Source organism: Dipodomys spectabilis, unplaced genomic scaffold (genome assembly GCF_019054845.1).
Source record: "Dipodomys spectabilis isolate Male_0828 unplaced genomic scaffold, ASM1905484v1 ptg000511l, whole genome shotgun sequence".
Lineage (NCBI taxonomy): Eukaryota > Metazoa > Chordata > Mammalia > Rodentia > Heteromyidae > Dipodomys > Dipodomys spectabilis.
Window position 1 is genome coordinate 400,146 of NW_024871188.1, and position 18,000 is coordinate 418,145.

The window sequence follows — 18,000 nt, forward strand, 5'->3', positions numbered from 1 at the left end:
AACGTCCAGCCCTGGGCAGAAACTGGAAAATAAAACTAGAGGGGCTGGGGTGCACGACTCAGACCATAGTGCGTCTGCTTAACAAACCCAAACCCAACACGGCCAAGAAGAACTTTTTCCCCCCAAAGGTGCCGTTATAATTCCAGGGACGCACACACCTCAGGAGGCTGAGGCCTCTCCTGTCACTGGCACCGTGGGTGACCGTGGCGGAGCCCACCACCACCCCGAGTCCCAACTTCCCATTTCCAGGCAAGTCGGGGAACCCTCGCCAACAGGCCGCACCCCTCCCCCAGTGTCCCACGGGGCTCATTCAGCCATTCCCTGAGGTCGGGGTGGGGACAGAGCCCCCACAAAGTGAAGGCCTCAGAACATCAGGCTGACTCTAGCTCCAGGCTGGAGGCTGAGGCTGAGGCTGGAGGTGGAGGCCGGGTCTTCCTCAGTCTCTCCTCGTGGAGGCCAGTCTCTCAGTGCGCATGTGTGCGTCCAACATTCCCCTGGCGTAAAGACTCAGGTCAAGGCTGGATCGGGGGGCCCAACAGCGGGTGGGGTGGCCAGGCCTGTGACTCCGGCCCTTGCTTGGGGTGGGGGGATATACTGACCTCCATCTGGGCCAGCCTGGGCTCTCTAGCATGTATCTCTGGCTCAAAGATGGGTCAGAGAGGGTTGGGAGGGGAAGGTGCTGGGTGCTGAGTCGAGGTGCTGGGTGCTGAGTCGCAGGCCGGGAGGACAGGGGGCCGGGGGGCGGAGTTCAGATGCTGTCAGTGTCCAGCATGCGGCCCAGCCCATCACAGATGCGCTGCAGGTGGGAGCAGTAGGGCTCGGCCGGCCCATACAGCGCCGCCAGGAAGTCCCCGTTGGCAAAGTGGCCAAACACGTGGTTGATGCGGCCGTGGGACTTGGCGGTGAGGTGGGGCCCGGTGGCCTGGTGCAAGAGGTCTCGGCACTCCAGCAGCCCGGCGGCCAGCACGCGGCGATCGAAGGTGAAGGCCACCTGCTGGAAGCTGACCGCCGTCATGGCCAGGCTGCGCGCGCGCCGCCGGAAGTGGCCCAGCTGGGCCAACTGGTCCGCGCCCAGCTGCCCGGCCCGCAGCACCACCGCCACCTTCACCGCCACCTTCACCAGGTCCTTCAGCACCCGCTGCGCCTCCTTGCGGCTGCGCGTGAACTCCTTGGTGGCCCGGTACAGCTCGTCCAGCACCTGCGTGCTCGTGTCGTCCGCAAACACGGCCACCATGGCCTTGGAGGACATCTTGCTCAGGACCTTCTTCTGCGCCTTCAGGGCCAGGCTCTGCGTGCTGAACGTGTCCATGGCGGCCTGCGGACAGACGGATGGACGGACAGATGGGGCTGATGTCTGAGGAATGAACGGGGAAGTGTGTAGGGCCTCTGCCTGCCCACCCCACACCCACGGAATCCTGGCTGAGTGGACCGGGTTCCTGTCCCTCCGTGAGTCTAGCCTGCTGTTCCTGCCCCCCAACCCCACCCCTAGTCCGAGCCCACAGCTCCTGAGGTCTAGGCCCTGGACGGTGGCTGGGATGGGGGGGAGGTAATTATGGTGACTTGTGTCCCAGCCTCCCGGCCCCTAAAGGGATCCACAAGACTCTCCTGAGAGCTGGGCGCTGGTGGCTCACGCCTGTCAACCCAGCTACTCAGGAGGCTGAGATCTGAGGATCTCCAGTCGAGGCCAGCCTGGGCAAGAAAGTCCATGAGATTCCTATCTCCCATGAACCACCAGAAAACCGGAAGTGGCGCTGTGGCTCAAGTGGTAGAGCACTAGCCTTGAGCTGAAGAGCTGAGGGACAGCGCCCAGGCCCAGAGTTCAAGCCCCATGACTGACCCAAGAAAAGCTGGAAGTGGAGCTGTGGTTCAAGTGGTAGAACACCCGCCTTGAGCAACAAAAACTCAGAGACAGCACCAAGGCCCTGAGTTTGAGACACAGGACCAGCACAAAATAATAAGGCCCAGTAGGGCAGGGGTAGGGAGACATTACAGCCCACTCAGACCCCAGCCCAGGCAGCCAGAACAGCAGGGCCTTGTGGGACCCTCACCCCAGGAGCCCCACAAAAAGCCCATCTGTGTGCAAGTGAGGCCTAGGGAGGAGCCCCAGCCCCCCTCCCACCTGCCCTCAGAAATCAGGATGAAGTGGATGGGCTTCCCTGCCACCACCTATCTACTGGACCCTGCTGTCCACAGGCAGAGACACGCCAGTTCCTCCACAACCCAAGAGCGCAGAGAGGCTCAGCCACTTCCCCAAGGCCACACAGCAATACACTGCTGGTCTCCTTGGTGCTTCTGAGGGGCCTTGAGCCTCTGGGTGGGGAGATGGGGGAGCCGCACACTCTTCCCTGTGACAAGAAAACCAAGCTCACTCTTGAGGGCCCGCTACCAGCCCTGCCTCAGTTTTCCCCAGCTGTGAAATAGGAACAGACAACTCAGTTCTGGGGCAGAAGGCCATGACAACTTCAGTATCCTCCACATGACAACTTCAGGATGGCCCCCTGGCACTCCCCTTTCGATGCCATCCTGCCCGTTTCTAGAATATTCTAGAACATTCTCCTCCGCCCAGTTGAATGCCTGAGAGCCCATGTGCAGCCCTGGAGGAACCCAGAGAGATCCCCACCCCACCCCACCCCACAGGCCTTGGGCCCAGCCTCCCGGATTACAGATGAGCCAGGAAGGGAAGATAGCTGTGCATCTCAGAGGCTGTGTGTCCTTGGGCAGAGCTCTGTGCCTCTCTGGGCTGGGACACTGCACACGTTGGTTCAGAAAAGAGTGGGCCTGTTGACAGACTTTGGAGATGCCGCAGGAAAGGGGAGGGGGGTGGGCAGCGTGGCCTCCTCGCTCCCAGCCCAGAGGCCTGGCCACACCTGGGGTGGCCAGCTGCCTGGCTCCCCTTCCCTTCCTATCCTGGGGCCCATTGTTCTGCCAGAAACTTCCCCCAGGGACCAGGCCTGGACCAAAATAAACCCCAGCCTTCCTTCCTGCTGGGAGGCACTACAGACACTCAGATCCCTGCTCCCTGCCCGCCGGGGGGACCCAGGCCCACACCGACCCAGACAAGTCAGTCAACAAGCAGTTCTAGAGCACCAGCTGTATACCAGGCGCCCGGGGTCACCGCGATGCCCACAGAGACAGGCCCCTGACCTCTCAGAGCCGCAGGCCGTAGCGCCACGCTGGCCTGGGGCAGCCGTGCGCTGGTCTGCATCATCCCCGCCCCCAAACCAGAACCAAACAAGCCGGCGCCGGTGGCTCCCGCCTGTCACCCCAGCTACGCAGGAGGCTGAAATAGGAGGATCGCGGTTCAAAGCCAGCCCGGGCAGGAAGGTCCTTATCTCCAATGAACCACCAGAACACCAGAAGTGGCGCTGTGGCTCAAGTGGTAGAGCGCTCGCCTTGAGGGAAAAAGCTCAGGACAGCGCCCAGGCCCTGAGTTCAAGCCCCACCACCAACCCAGGGGAAAAAAAACAACACAAAAACACAACCAGATGAAGGGACGGCCAGGCCTGATCACCACACAGCCAGAGCACGGCAGTGACACACTCGACAGCCAGGGGGGGGGGGGGGGGGGGGGCGGCGGCGCTCAGGCAGCAGCTGCCAGGAACCACTCGGAACAGATGGAACCAGTCAGGAAGTGGGAAGTGGACTGGTCAGGCGCTGGGAGGGGCGGGAGGCTGCTCACGGGGACTGCTAAGGTGGATGGAAAGTTCTGGAAGTACATCACAATGTGTGAATCACACCGGGGTGTGCGCCGCGAAACAGTGGATTTTTAAATGTTCATGGGGGGGGCTGGTTTGAACCTCAGGGCCTGGGGGGGCGCCGTCTCTGAGCTGCTTTTGCTCAAGGATGGTGCTCTACCACTTGAGCCACAGCTCCACTTCCAGCTGTGTGTGTGTGTGTGTGATTAATTAGAGAGAGGAGTTTCACAGACATCTCTGCCCAGGCTGGCTTCGAACCTCCATCCTCAGATCTCAGCTCCCGGAGGAGTTGGGGTTACAGGCGTGCGCACCGGCACCCAGCTGTAATAGTGAATTTCATAGTCTGTGAGTTGTACCTCTAGCTGAGCATTCCCAACCTAGGCCTCTCTTCCTCTATAGTTCATAACTCACTGAAAGGATGGGAAGGAGATCTGAGGAATTAAAAGTATCAGGATTTGGGCTGGGCGCCGGTGGCTCCCGCCTGTCATCCAGCCGCGGGGAAGGTCAAAGCCAAGGCAGGGGAGGTCAGAAAGGCCTCTCTGCAGAGTAAACTGGGGTTATGAGTTGCAGGGGAGAGGGAGGCCAGCCTGTGCAAAGGTCCTGAGGCAGGGACACGTCAGGTATGTAGGAGACTGTAGCCCCTTCCATCCACCGGCCTGAGATCTCCCCACCCTGACCCCAGAGCCGCCCCAAGCCCCAGGGCACAGCTTTTCCATCGCTAAAATCGACATCCAGCCAGCGCCGACGGGGCTCTGCCCACCCCAGCCCTGCCCCCACCCCCACATTCTATCTTAGGTCTGAGCCATGGGGCTGCCCTCGGAACCCTCTGCCCTCTGCCAAACCCCACTTCATCATTTGCACTCTGAACTCTGCCCCTACCCCCCGCCCCCCCCCTCCCCCCGCCCTGTTGGATACTCTCAACAAAACCGGCCATGAACGGATCCTGACTCGCACAAGGCCAAGGTCGGAGGCCGGGCTGTCTATCTGGGCCTCCCCTGAGTCAGGGAGCGCGGGGGGCGGGGGGGGGGCCCTGTGAGGGAGCCCTGCTTGCACCTGCTTCTCTAAAATACCTCCCAGGTCCCTGAGTCACCCAAGCCTCCCTTCCCCTGCCTCCCTGTCCAGCCCCAGGAGCCTCCTGGCTGGTTTTGTAATACAGTCGGCCTCAGGGCCTTTGAATGCCTTTGTCTGAGCCTGTGTGCCTGCCCGGGCCCTCTGGACCTTTGTCCTGTTTGGTGGTGGCCCCAGCCTCTCCACTAAACCATTTGTTAGACAAACATGAGGAAACGAGACCATCATCCTGCCGGGGGCTGTGGGACACCAGGCCAGGCCAGACACACAGCTGGCGCTCAGTAAGTACCGCGTGGCTGAATGCTACCTGGGGGGGGGGGGGGGTGGGCGGGGAGCGGATTCTGGCCCAGCCTCAGTGGCTCACACCTGCCATCCTCACTACTCAGGAGGCTGAGATCTGGGGATCTCAGTTTGAAGTCAGCCCATATAGGAAAGACCCTGAGACGCCTCTCCAATGAACCACAAAAAGCCGGAAGTGGTGCTGTGGCCCAAGTGGTAGAGCACCAGCCTTGAGCAAAAGAAGCTCAGGGACAGCACCCAGGTGCCCTGAGTTCAAGCCCCAGGACTGTCATGTATGCACAAAGTCTGGCCAGGTGTAATCTCAGCTTGTGGGCAGTGCAGGGGGAGGGAAGATTGGAAATAAAGTCTGGTGCTCTAATACTTGAGCCACGCCTCTAGTACAGCTTTTTATTTGTGAGTTATCTGGAGGTGATAGTCTTGCAGACTTTCCTGCCCGGGCTGGCCTCAAACCTGGATCCTCTGAATCTCAGCCTCCGCTGAGCAGCTAGGATGACAGGCAGGAGTGGTCCACCTCCCAGTTCTGTAGCTTCATTTTGTCTTATTTATTTATTTGTGTTTCAGGACTGGGGATGGATGGAGCCCAGGATGTCATCATCCTCCCTGCACAAGCACTGAGATATTTATTTTCTGGTCGGTCGTGGAGCCCGAACTCTGGGCCTGGGCGCTGTCCCTCAGCTCTTCAGCTCAAGGCGAGCGCTCTACCACTTGAGCCACAGCGCCACTTCCGGCTTTTTATTCTTTGCTTATGTGGTGCTGAGGAATCGAACCCAGGGCCTCATGCATGCAAGGCAAGCGCTCTACCACTGAGCCACCTTCCCAGCCCGGGCTCCCCCCTTTTATTTACACATAAGCCCCCTCACGGGTGCACCCTGAGGTGCATGCGCGGTCACTTCTCCTAGCGGTTTTGTGGGAGGGACCCGATGGCAAAATTCCCAAAAACACAGCCGGGTCTCTCGTGAGCTGGCTCCGGCCCATGAATTCTTCATGTCCCACACGAAGAGCATCAATAATTGATGGCCAGAGCCCGGGGCTCCCTGGCTGGGCGCACAGCCCGGCCCCGTGGTGTCCCAACGCGGCCTCCGCCTCTGCCCCACATCCTTGCGGAGCCCTGGGGGGGGGGACACACACACAATGCCACCACAGTACCGCCCCCCCACCGCAGGCTCCTGCTGCACCCACTCTCTCCCCTCCACTGCGCAGGCCCGGCCAGCTGGTGCTGCTGGCTCCCGGACAAAGGGGGAAGAGGCACCGAGGGTTCTCGAACAGGGTTCATCAGAGCCCTCACCCCAAAATGGCAGGGGGGGGGGCCCTAGCCACCTGGAGGGGTGCACATGGAGCCACTCCATTGGCTCACGTCTGTCATCCCAGCAACTCAGGAAGCTGAGATCTGAGGATCCCAGTTCAAAGCCAGCTAGAGAAGGAAAAGGGCCTAAGACTCTGATCTCCAAGGAACCCAGCAAAAAAAGCCAAAGTGGAGTTGTGGCCCAAGTGGTAGAGAGCCAGCCTTGAGTTAAAAATAATAATAAAAGCCGGGCGCTGGTGGCTCACGCCTGTAATCCTAGCTACTCAGGAGGCTGAGATCTGAGGATCACGGTTCAAAGCCAGCCCGGGCAGGAAAGTCCACGAGACCCTTATCTCCAATAAACCACCAGAAAACCGGAAGTGGCGCTGTAGCTCAAGTGGTAGAGCGCTCGCCTTGAGCTGAAGAGCTGAGGGACAGCGCCCAGGCCCAGAGTTCAAGCCCCAGCCTTGGAAGAAAATGGAAGGTGGGTGGGAGCCCCAGGCCCTGTGGGCCGCAGCACCCCAGTGCCCTTGGACCAGCTTGACTTCCTGCAGGTGCCCATTACTCAATGAATAAACCAGCAGCCAGCGCCAGGACAGGATGTCAGAGACCTCAGCCACGGTCCAAGGTCCCGCCGTGGAGGCTGAGTCGCACACACGGATGTGCCAAGGCCCACGCCAGCCCCCACCCTGCGTGGAGGGGCTTGTTCCCAGCAGCTCCCAGCTCTGGCCCTTCCCAGAACACAGAGACACAAGGGAAGCTGATGGCCAGGTTCAGCAGCTTCACCTCCATAGCCTCAGGACCTGATTCTCTTCGCAGACATGCAAAACGGGCTGTTGTTACTGAGGGGGAAACTGAGTCAGGGTCCATACACAGCCTTGAGTTTTGGTTTTGGTTTTGGTTTTGCCAGTCCTGAAGCTTGAACTCAGGGCCTGGGCACTGTCCCTGAGCTTCTTTTGCTCAAGGCTGGCGCTCTACCACTTGAGCCACAGCGCCACATCTGGCTTTTTCTGTATTTTTGTTTTTTGTTCTTTGTTTTTTTGTTGGTCATGGGGCTTGAACTCTGGGCCTGGGCGCTGTCCCTGAGCTCTTCAGCTCAAGGCGAGTGCTCTACCACTTGAGCCACAGCACCACTTCCAGTTTTCTAGTGGTTTATTGGAGATAAGAGTCTCATGCCCTTTCCTGCTCCGGCTGGCTTTGAACCATGATCCTCAGATCTCAGCCTCCTGAGTAGCTAGGATGACAAGCGTGAGCCACCAGCACCCGGCTGGCTTTTTCTATGTGTGTGGTGCTGAAGAATTGAACCCAGGGCTTCATGCGTGCTAGGCAAGCACTCTACCTCTAAGCCATCTTCCCAGCCCCAAGCCTAGAGATTTGGAACCAGCCCTTATTCCAGAGTTCTCTTTCCCCTCCTTGCAAGTTTGGGGTTCAAATCTCCCCTTCCCCATAGGCTACCCTGCAGGGAAGATGCCTGAGGAGCCCTTTTTGGGACCAAGGCCCCCCAACCACAAACTCTTCAAGGTTAGAGACACACAGAAGCCCCCAACCAGGTTCTTTCCCAGCCCTTCCTTAGGGGACCTCAGCAAGGGAACCTGAGGTCTGGGGGCAGGGGAGGCTCTGCCCTCTCCCCGGCCTCCATCAGCACCCAGGACTCCACCTGGGCTCCATCTCCGGGTAGTGCCGTTTCCATGACAACATCTGGAGGTGTGATCCGCCTCCCCCCCCTCGCTGGGATCTTGTGGATCCATTTCCCAGACAAAGCCCCCCCCCTCCCCATATTCAACGTCCCTGAGGCTCAGGGCTACTCAAGGCCACAACAAGCCGTGGAGTCCCCCCCCCCCCACCTCCTTGGGGGTGCAGCCCTCATCCACCACCAGGGGCTCCAGCCTCTCAACAGCCCTGGCCAGAGGAGCTCCTCCAGGTAGGCCCGCCCGATCTCTTTGTCCCTGGTTTCCATAGGTACCGCGTCCCCCTGGCATTGTCCCCAGCCCGGTCCCTCCCACCTCTGGGCCCCTCCCAGCAGCCAGGCCTAAGCGGGCACTTCCTGGGCCCGGGCCCAGCAAGTCAACTTGTTATGTTTTAAAGTTGGCGCCTGTGTGAACCTGCCTGCTGGTCTCAGGCAAAGGCCCTGAGGCTGCACCAGGCCTCGGGAGTGGATGGAGAGGTGCCTCATGCAGGGACCATCCTCCCAGGGTCTCCCTCAAACCCAAGCAGTCATGGGCCCCCTTACCCCATTTCACACATGGGGGAAATCGAGGCCCACAAGAAAGGAGTTGTTGTATAAAGTGCCACCACAGCTCCAGGGCCAGGTTTGTCTCCCATGTTGTCACTGCCCCCAACAGAGCTCAGGAAGTGACCTGGGAGTCCGGTTTATAGCTGTGTCCCCTCCTCCCTCGTTCCCCCCCTTCCCCTCTTCCTCTTTCCACCCTCACCACCACCCCCCTCCCCAGATGTAGAATCCAGAAGGTCAGCAGATTCCCCACCCTGCCTCTGTCTACATCTCCTTGGCCAAACCGCTGGCCTCTTGGCTGGCTCAGTTCACCCTTCCTGGGAAATGGGGCCAGTGACGGACCCAACTGAGGCCAGGAGGGGACAGCCCTGGGGCTGGGGCTACCTACCAATTACCTTGGCGGTGCCAGTCCCATCCATCGCTGGTAAAACTGAGGCCTCGGGGAGCGGGCTGGGGACCCTCTGGGTCCTACTCAGCCATATTCTTGGCTCCCAATACCTAAAATTTGGCCCAGCCTCAAGCCACCTGCCCTATGAAAGGGGCAGAGTCCATGAGAGTTCTCCCAGACGGTGGGCAGTGGTCCCAGGGCAGGGCTCCAAGCCAGTGCAGGTGGGCAGTCCACACCCAATCTTTCTTCCTTCAACCCCCACGACCAGTGACAGACCGGGAAACTGAGGCAGGAGCATAGGCAGGCAATGGGAAGGGGCTCAGGGAGGGGCCCAAGGGGGGGGTGAGGGCCACAAGAAGCCAGGTGGGATCCATCTCTCTCTCTCACCTGCTCCTGGGGGTCCGTCCGGGCGTCTGACCGTCGTGGATCCGTCCAGCTGTCTGCTAGGGGTCCGGGGCTTGTGCAGGAGCAACGAGACCGACGCCCGGGGCAGGGACACTGGGCGGGGCGGCCGGCGAGTCCCCGCCCCTCGTAACCACGCCCATTCGAAACCACACCCACCGGCTCCAAAGTCTAGGAGGGAGGGCGGGCCCATCGCACGGAAGTAGCCAATGGCTGCGCGGGCGCTGTACGAAGCTGCCAATGGCGTGGCGGGGGCGGGGCTGAGGGCGGGCCTCGGGACAGGGCAGGGCGGCCGGCGGGGGATTCCTCCGGAATTGTGGACTGACCGGATGCGGGGGCGCGGCGAGGCGAGGGGCGCAGGCCGGGGAAGCCAGAGGAAGGAGATACCGAAAAAGAACAGGGCCGGGGAAGGCAGACCTGGCCGAAAGAGACCCGCGAGCCCAAAGGAAGCAAGCCACCTCCTGGGACTCAGTTTACCGGCTGGGTGGAAGGAGTTTGTCCCGAGGGCCTTGGGGACAGCTCTGGTCAGCTCCACCGGGAGCCCCGGGACGAGGACAGGGGCTGAGCCTCACCCAGGGTTTGGGGGGTTGGAGATGAATCTTTGGGGAGCTGTTTCGGGCAGGTCGTGCTGGGCTTAGAGACAAGGCCAAGGACTCCCCCATTCCCGCTTCGATCTCCGTGGGAATAGGGGGTCAGGCAGGGGCAGCAGGTGGACGGGGCGCGGGGCCAGCTGGTCCCCCCCCCCCAGCGGAAACAGCTGTGCGTCCTGGGAACTGGGCTTGGGGTTGGCTCCCAGCTCCCCTGAGCTCTGTATCCGCCTGCTGTCCAGCCTGGCCTGGGGGGTGGGAGGGATACCGACTCAGAGAGGGCCCTGGGTGGGAGGGACACACAGCGCCAGGCTGTCCCCTCCAGAGACGTCCAGGCAGACCCTGGCCCGGACCTTACGTGGCAAGAATCAATATGAGGACCCCAATGTGGAGGGAGGCCCAGAGACGGGGACTCACCCCAGGCCATGCAGGCCCAAGTGGCAGAGCCAGGATTGCAGCTAGGGGGTGGTCGGGGGGTTCACCCTCAGCCTCTCCCTCTGGACAGCCTGGTCCCCGAGTCCCCTGCGCCTTTTAGGTTTGGGGGCGCCGATTCCCCGGGCGCCCGGCAGGGGGCGCGCGCTGCGCACGGCGCGGGCGCTCTGGGAAAGGATCCGCGACGGGCGGGGTCCTCAGGCCGACCTGCCAGCGAGCCCGCACCCCGAGACTGGGCTTTGCACCCCCACAACGCCGTGATCCCGAGAGAGCCGCCCCTTCTCGGGGCCTCTGCCTCGCAGTGGGGCCGTGTCTGGGGGTTCTGGAGGGGTGGGGGGTGGGGATCTCCGTTCCTGGGAGCCCCTTCTCCCCTGCGTGGCTGCGTACCCGCATCCGGGGAGAGGGGTGCGTGGCTGAGGGAGTGGGGGGAGACAGCGTCCTGGAGCAGCGAGCCCCAACAGCCTGGACAGGCGGAAACTTCACTCTTGAGCATCTCAAACACACGAGCTGTGAGGATGGGCAAGGTGACAAGGCCAAACACGAAGATTTCCAGAACTCTTAAGGTCATTGGGGCGGCCTCCACCACGCAGGGACGTAACTAGTGGGGTGGAGCCCTGTCCCTTACTTCTGGAGCCACGCCCCCACCGCTGGAGCCACGCCCCCACAGCGGAGGCCACGCCCACGAGTCGAGCCTCTCCCTACGGCTGGAGCCACGCTCCTTACTGCTGGAGCCACGCCCCTTACTGCTGGAGCCACGCCCCTTACTGCTGGAGCCACGCCCCTTACTGCTGGAGCCACGCCCCTTGCTGCTGGAGCCACTCCCCTTACTGCTGGAGTCACGCCCCTTACAGGCATAGCCTCTACCATACCGCTGGAACCACGCCCATTTCTTAAATAGCCACACCCCTTACCCTGGAGCCACGCCCCTTACAGCTAGAGCTACGCCCCTTACAGCTGGAACCACGCCCTACCACTGGAGTTACTTTTACAGCTTGAGCCACCAACTAGAAACTAAGAGAGGGCTGGGATGTAGCTCAGTGGCGAAGCGCTTGCCTAGCAAGTGCAATGTCCTGGGTTCGATCCCCAGTACCAAAAAAGAAAAGACAAAAAAAAAAATACAAACTAAGAGATGTAAGGGCTCTGTGTCCAGCATGCCCAGGATGCGCGCGCGCACACACACTCACACAGCCAGGGAACTGACCCACTTGTCCTCCGACTCGAAGCACGTTGGCAGTAGGCTGCTACCTGGAAGTCAGCTCTGAGAGCCACCATGCACCACCCCAATGTCCAGCCCGCCCAGGCCTTGGTTTAGAACTACAGCCTAGGGTCAGCTGGGGTCAGCTCCGGGCCTGGAGGAGCAGTGACCCGGAAGCCAATGGATGAGCAGAGCAGTGTCCCAGAAGGAGACCACAGTCTGAGTCTCTTGATCGAACTGTATCTGAAGTTCCTAGGCATTAAGATAGCTTCGGGAATCTCTGGATCCCGCCAAAGAGGTCTGCTTCTGCCTCTGTCTTTGTTTTTCTATCTGTGAGTCAGATCCTCACCATGTAGGCCAGGCTGGTCTCCAACTTGCCAGTCTCCTACCTCAGCCTTGCAAATCACTCTGTACTGTGGCAGCTAAGAACATAGGGCCATGTTCTCCCCACCCCACCCCCGACCCCCAGACTGAGCACCATCAAGGGCAGTACTGGGTCTGCCCCCAATTGTGGCTGAGAAAGCAGAGTTCAGAAAGAGCAGTGCTTTTGTCCAGGAAGAAAATAGGAAACAGAGTCAGGATTTCAATTCAGGTCTCACACAGACATCTCCCTTCACCTCTGGGCCAGGTCTACCATCTTCTCTATCTTTCCACAGGATGCCCTTGAGACCACTTCCCATGAGCCGGACAGCTGGGCCGGACAATCCCGGAGGGCTTCCTGGGGGGAGGAGACCCCCCCCCCCCCCCCCCCCGCCGCACCCTGTGAAGTTCCCTTTGGTTTGTACCAGGCGCAGGTGAGAAATCCACTTTTACCTCTGTCCTGGCCCACTCCAACCTCATACTGCCGCCTCCCAGAGCCTCCGGTGCACAGTTCCCACCCCTGGCCGGGCCCAGGGACAGAGGTGTCACAGGCTCCCATCAGCAGATGGGGAACACCGCGTCCTGAGTGGGGTGAAGAGAGGAGTTGCTAGGGCAGGTCCAGCCCCAGCTGCCCCTTGGGTGCATTCTTCCAGTAGCCACCAGGGGGCGTGTGAGGACGCGGCATCCAGCCCCTTCGCTTCTGCACGGAGCCCCCAGCGGCTCGCATCTCCCTCAGGGTATGGTGGTGAGGGGAGGAGACCCTTCCTCTTTTCTGGGCCTCAGTTTCCCCATCTATCAAACAGACAGGTTCTTCCACCTTTTTCCAGTGAAAACAGCAACAGCAGCCTGGCGCCAGTGGCTCATGCCTGTCATTCCAGCTTACTACGCAGGAGGCTGAGATCTGAGGATCGTGGTTCGAGGCCAGCCCAGGCAGGAAAGTCTATGAGACCCTTACCTCCAGTTAACCACCAGAAAAACTGTAGGTCAAGGGGTAGAGCATAATGTTATGCTCAAAGACAAGACCCAGGAATGGCACATTACACACAGCACACCCAAAACCTTGGTATGAAAATTGTGCCTGTCATACCACGCTCAGGCTTTCTGCCTTTTAGTTGCTCCTTCCCTGATATAATGGTAGGGGCTCCTTATTGACTCCTCCAACTGGCCAGGTGCAGCCTGCCCCAGGGCCTTTGCACAGTCTGTTCCTGATACCTGAAGCCAGAAAGCAAATAGAAAAGCAAATGTCCCTATGTTACTGGTCCCCAAACATTCTCCTCCTCCTCCTCTCCCTCCCCCTCCTCCTCCTCCTCCTCTTCCTCTTCTTCCTCCTCCTCCTCCTCCTCCTTCTTTTTGGTCAGGGATGGGTGAGGACAGAACTATGGGCAGAGGCAGGCTGGGCCAAGGCTGTGTCCTGAGCAGAAGGGAAGAGATGGGGACCCACAGACAGGACCAGGCAGGAGGTGAGCACTCATCCAGGGTCCTGGATCGTGCTGTGCCTGCAGCCCATCTCCACGTTATCTCTATCCTCTGAGCTCCCCAGCCCTCCACTGCCCGACATAGAATAGAACAGTATTTTTATACCTTCTTGTTTTTCCTGTACAGAGTTCCGTGTGCACAGAGCTAAATTTAAGAGGGAGGATCGTGGAAAAATGGAAGGGAGGAAAAAAAGCCACATTCCAGGTGTCCCCTTCCTTGGAGATGCGACAGAAGGAAGGAAGAGGTGGGCGCGGAGGGCTACATCGCACCTGGGGCCCAGCTGCTGCACCCCACTCCCTGGGGGTTCTGGTGGCTCCAATCACAGCTCCAGCTCCGGTCACTGGGGCCGGGTGACACTCACCTGCTCAGGGGCTTGTGGCTCCTCCCGCCTGGAACCCATTTTCCACACATCTTTTTTTTTTTTTTTTGGTTGGTCGTGGGTCTTGAACTCTGGGCCTGGGCGCTGTCCCTCAGCTCTTCAGCTCAAGGCGAGCGCTCTACCACTTGAGCCACAGCGCCACTTCCAGTTTTCTAAGTGGTTTATTGGAGATAAGAGTCTCATGGACTTTCCTGTGTGGGCTGGCTTTGAACCGTGATCCTCAGATCTCAGCCTCCTGAGTAGCTAGGATGACAGGCGTGAGCCACCGGTGCCAGGATCCCCAGGAGAATCTCAGGAGACATTATTTTGCCCCCCCACAGTTGGTTTTGTGCCATCCACAAATGGCTCCCGGGTCTCAGAATCTCCCCCGTGGCCCTCCTCCTCCCCCACCCCCAGATCTCCTCCTCCAGGAAGCCCACCCGGCTGCACCCCCAGGGAGGCGGGGGGGCCCATCCCATCTGGGGACCTGCGTGACACCCCCAGACTCGACTCAGGGGACACGCTTCACACAGCTGGTGCTCCACACTTGCGCGTGACTTGTGTGAGTTCAAAACCGACATCCATAGAGCCTGGTGCGATAGAGGCCGGGGAGATAGAGGCGGGCGATGGGGGGGTAGAGCCCGGGGTAATAGAGGCCCGGTGGGGCGGGGCTGGACAAGCGGCTCCCAGGGCCCAGGCTTTTACTTAGATTAATTGATTGCTCGCTTCCCTCCCTTGGGGACACAGGACGCCAGCTGGGCGCCGGCCAGCGCTGGAGAGCAGGAGGGAGGGAGGGAGGGAGGGAGGGAGGGGGGCAGGCTCTGCAGGCTCCAGCAAGCCTCTCCAGCGCCCTGCCCACCCCCCAGCCCGGGCCTGCAGAAAAGGGGGGAGGGGGCCGGCTCCCCTCTCCTCTCCCCAGACTTCACCCCCCCCCACGTTTGATGTTCCACGCAGAGGGGAGGGGCCACATGGGGAGACCCCCCCAAGCCTGCCCTGCCCCCACCCCAACTGATACTTCACACTGCCAGAAACTCAGATCCACACCTGGGCTTGGGGAGCTGTCCCCTGCCTCCGTTTCCCCGCTGGAGAATGGGGTCCTAGCCCAGCCACGTGCTGCTGCGGGAAGGCGGGTTCAGCCAATGGCATGCCACAGGAGGGGGGGGAGGGGGGTCCCAGGAGGGGCCTGTGACATCACAGCCCCCTCCCCAGCCAGACCCTCCCAGCAGAGATGGGAGGATCACAGTTCAAAGTCGGGGGGCGGGGGAGTTATGGAGACCAACACCCCGCCCCCATCCCCATCTCTACAAATACGCCCGGCATTGTGAGTCAAGCCTACATGCTCAGCAACACAGGTGCTGCAGGTTGGGAAATCTGATTCCAGCTGGTCCCGGGCAAGAAGTCAAGACCTTACCTGGAAAAAGAAAAAGAACTAAAGCACAAAGAGCTAGGGAGTGTGGCTCAAACAGTAGAGCGTCTGCTTAGCCAGCAAGCCGAGCACCAGTGTGGCTCCCGCCTGTGATCCTAGCTACTCAGGAGGCTGAGATCTGAGGATCATGGTTCAAACCCAGCCTGGGCAGGAAAGTCCATGAGTCTCTTATCTCCAATGAACCACTCAGAAAACCAAAAGTGGCTTGTGGCTCAAGTGGTAGAGTGCTAGCCTTAAACTGGGGGACAGCACCCAGGCCGAGTTCAAGCCCCAAGACCAACAAAAGCAGAGGAAAAGAAGGAGAAAGAAGAAACTGGGCTCATTGAGTCCCTCAGTTCTGCAACCTTCTGTGTGACCCCAGGACCTTTGCTCCTGCTGTTCCCTCAATACACCTGGCAGACTCAGCCTTGGGGCCTTGCTCTAGGGCACTGGAGCATCTTTCAGAGATGGCCTAGCAAATGGGCAGCTGGGGCATCCCCACGCCCTGGCCTCCATCTGCCGGGATCCTCCCACCCAGCATCTCCTGGGGTCACCCCTGCCTCAGCTGCTTCTCCCCTGTCCCTGCCCTGGAGGAGACCTTGGGCTGCGGGCCCGACGCCCACTGTCACCTGTAGCCCTTCCTCTGTGGCTGGGGGGGGGGGGACAGCCGGGCCCCAGCCATCTGTGGTTTGCCCAAAGCGCCAGGAGCTGATAATAGGCGTCATTAGGATAATGATTTTAATTATTATCTAATAAAAGGAGATTGAGCTTATCTCCTCCGCCAGCGTGCAGCGGCTCCAAGCCCCATCCACAGCCCTACAAGCTTTTCACCCCCACACCCGCCTCTATGGGCACCCCGTTTCTCTGGGTGTCTGCCTGTCCCCCCTTCACCTCCCGTCTCCCTGGGGACCGGCCGGGGATGCTGCTGACGCCCCTGTCACCCCAGCTCCTTGTCACGCATGGCAGCGTCCCCGGAGCCTGAGCTCAGCTGGGTCCCCAGGGACCCCCCACTGCGGGCCACACCATAGGGGGACAGGGCCACTCAGTGCCCTGCCAGGGGCCCCTGGGCAACACAGTGTCACACACACAGGCACAAGAGCACCTGGAACTCACTCATCCATCCATCCTCCCATCCACCCATCCACCCATCCATCCACCCATCCACCCATCCATCCACCCATCCATCCATCCACCCACCCATCCATCCATCCATCCATCCATCCACCCATTCACCCATCCATCCACCCATCCACCATCTACTCATCCACCCATCCATCCACCCATCCATCCATCCACTCATCTACCCACCCATCCATCCACCCATCCACCATCTACTCATCCACCCATCCATCCACCCATCCATCCACCCATCCATCCACCCACCCATCCATCCACCCATCCATCCATCCACCCACTCATCCATCAACCCTCCATCTACCACGTGGCCTACCACCCACCATCTATCCATCTATCATCTATCCATCCAGCCACTAATCATCCATTATCTTCACCCACCCATCCAGCATCCATCCACTTGTGCATCCATTCATCATCCATCCATCCACCATCCACCCACCCATCCACCCATCCACTCATCCATCTACCTGTCCATCCATCCATCTACCCATCCACCCATCCATCCTCCCATCCACTCATCCATCTACCTGTCCATCCATCCATCCACCCATCTACCCATCCATCCACCCATCTACCCATCCATCCTCCCATCCACTCATCCATCTACCTGTCCATCCATCCATCCATCCATCCATCCATCCACCCATCCATCCATCCATCCATTCATCATTCATCCACCCATCCATCCATCCATCTACCTGTCCATCCATCCATCCATCCACCCATCCATCCATCCATCCATCCATCCATCCACCCATCCATTCATCCATCTACCTGTCCATCCATCCATCCATTCATCATCCATCCACCCATCCATCCATCCATCTACCTGTCCATCCATCCATCCATCCATCCATCCATCCATCCACCCATCCATTCATCCATCTACCTGTCCATCCATCCATCCATCCATCCATCCACCCATCCACTCACCTATCCATCCATCCACTCATCCACTCATCTATCCATCCCTCTACTAACCATCTATCATCTTCACCCACCCATCCATCACCCATCCACTTGTGCATCCACTCATCATTCATCCACCCATCCATCCACCCATCTGTGCCCCCAGCTTATTAATCTCCCCCCACTCCGTCCTGCGGGGCAGGCAGGCTCACCCTTACCCTCCCCCATGCCCACTTGCTGTGTGCCCTGGGGCCCGGCCACCCTCTCTGGTCATTGGTCCTGACAGCACAGCCCCACCAGCAGGCCTGATCTCTACACTATAGCCTTCCCCCCCTTCTCCTCCCTGCCCCCTCCCCCACAGAGGGACAAGGTCAGGTGAAGGGCACCTTCTGGGACTTGAGTCTCAAATCTGCCATCCTGCCTGTGACCTTGGCCTGGGCTGTCTGCGGCTTGTGTGCTGTTCCTCAGGTTCTGGGTGGGGCCGTCCGGAGTTCATGGGGGCCCCAGGAGAGGGCAGAGCAGGGAGCCCCTGGCTTTGGGGGCCACAACTGGGCAGGCGGAGGCTGTGGCAGGGGACCTGCCTGATCAGCAGATGCAGCCATGGCAGGCTTTCCTGGGGAAACTGAGTCACGCCTTCAGCCCCCCCCCCATTCCAGGTTCTGGGTGGCGCTGGAAGTGGGACCCACGCCGCTCAGGAGGAAGGGAGCTGGATGGGGACAAGGTTTGGGGATACAGTGGGGACAGCGGGGATGGGGAGGGGGCCTTTCCCATGGCCG

General features: G+C 60.1%; 1 protein-coding gene across 2 annotated transcripts; it reads right to left on the bottom strand.

Moving 5' to 3' along the window:
- Positions 1 to 128: 128 nt before the first annotated feature.
- Tnfaip8l1 (TNF alpha induced protein 8 like 1) lies at positions 129 to 9,444 on the bottom strand. 2 transcript variants are annotated; one of them, XM_042669920.1, is made up of 2 exons: positions 9,351 to 9,444; positions 129 to 1,315 (listed from the first exon to the last, which is right to left on the bottom strand). In XM_042669920.1, the coding sequence occupies exon 2, from the start codon at positions 1,307 to 1,309 to the stop codon at positions 749 to 751; it is 561 nt and encodes a 186-aa protein (XP_042525854.1). In that variant the 5' UTR covers positions 1,310 to 1,315; positions 9,351 to 9,444; the 3' UTR covers positions 129 to 748. The 2 variants fall into 2 exon arrangements, with proteins under 2 accessions (XP_042525854.1, XP_042525853.1); XM_042669919.1 differs by having other exon boundaries at positions 129 to 1,317; positions 9,342 to 9,438.
- Between the last annotated feature and the right edge of the window lie 8,556 nt (positions 9,445 to 18,000).

Bases quoted from the DNA above. Each gene is read 5' to 3' on its own strand.
- Tnfaip8l1 (XM_042669920.1), bottom strand. From the start codon at position 1,309: ATGGACACGTTCAGCACGCAGAGCCTGGCCCTGAAGGCGCAGAAGAAG.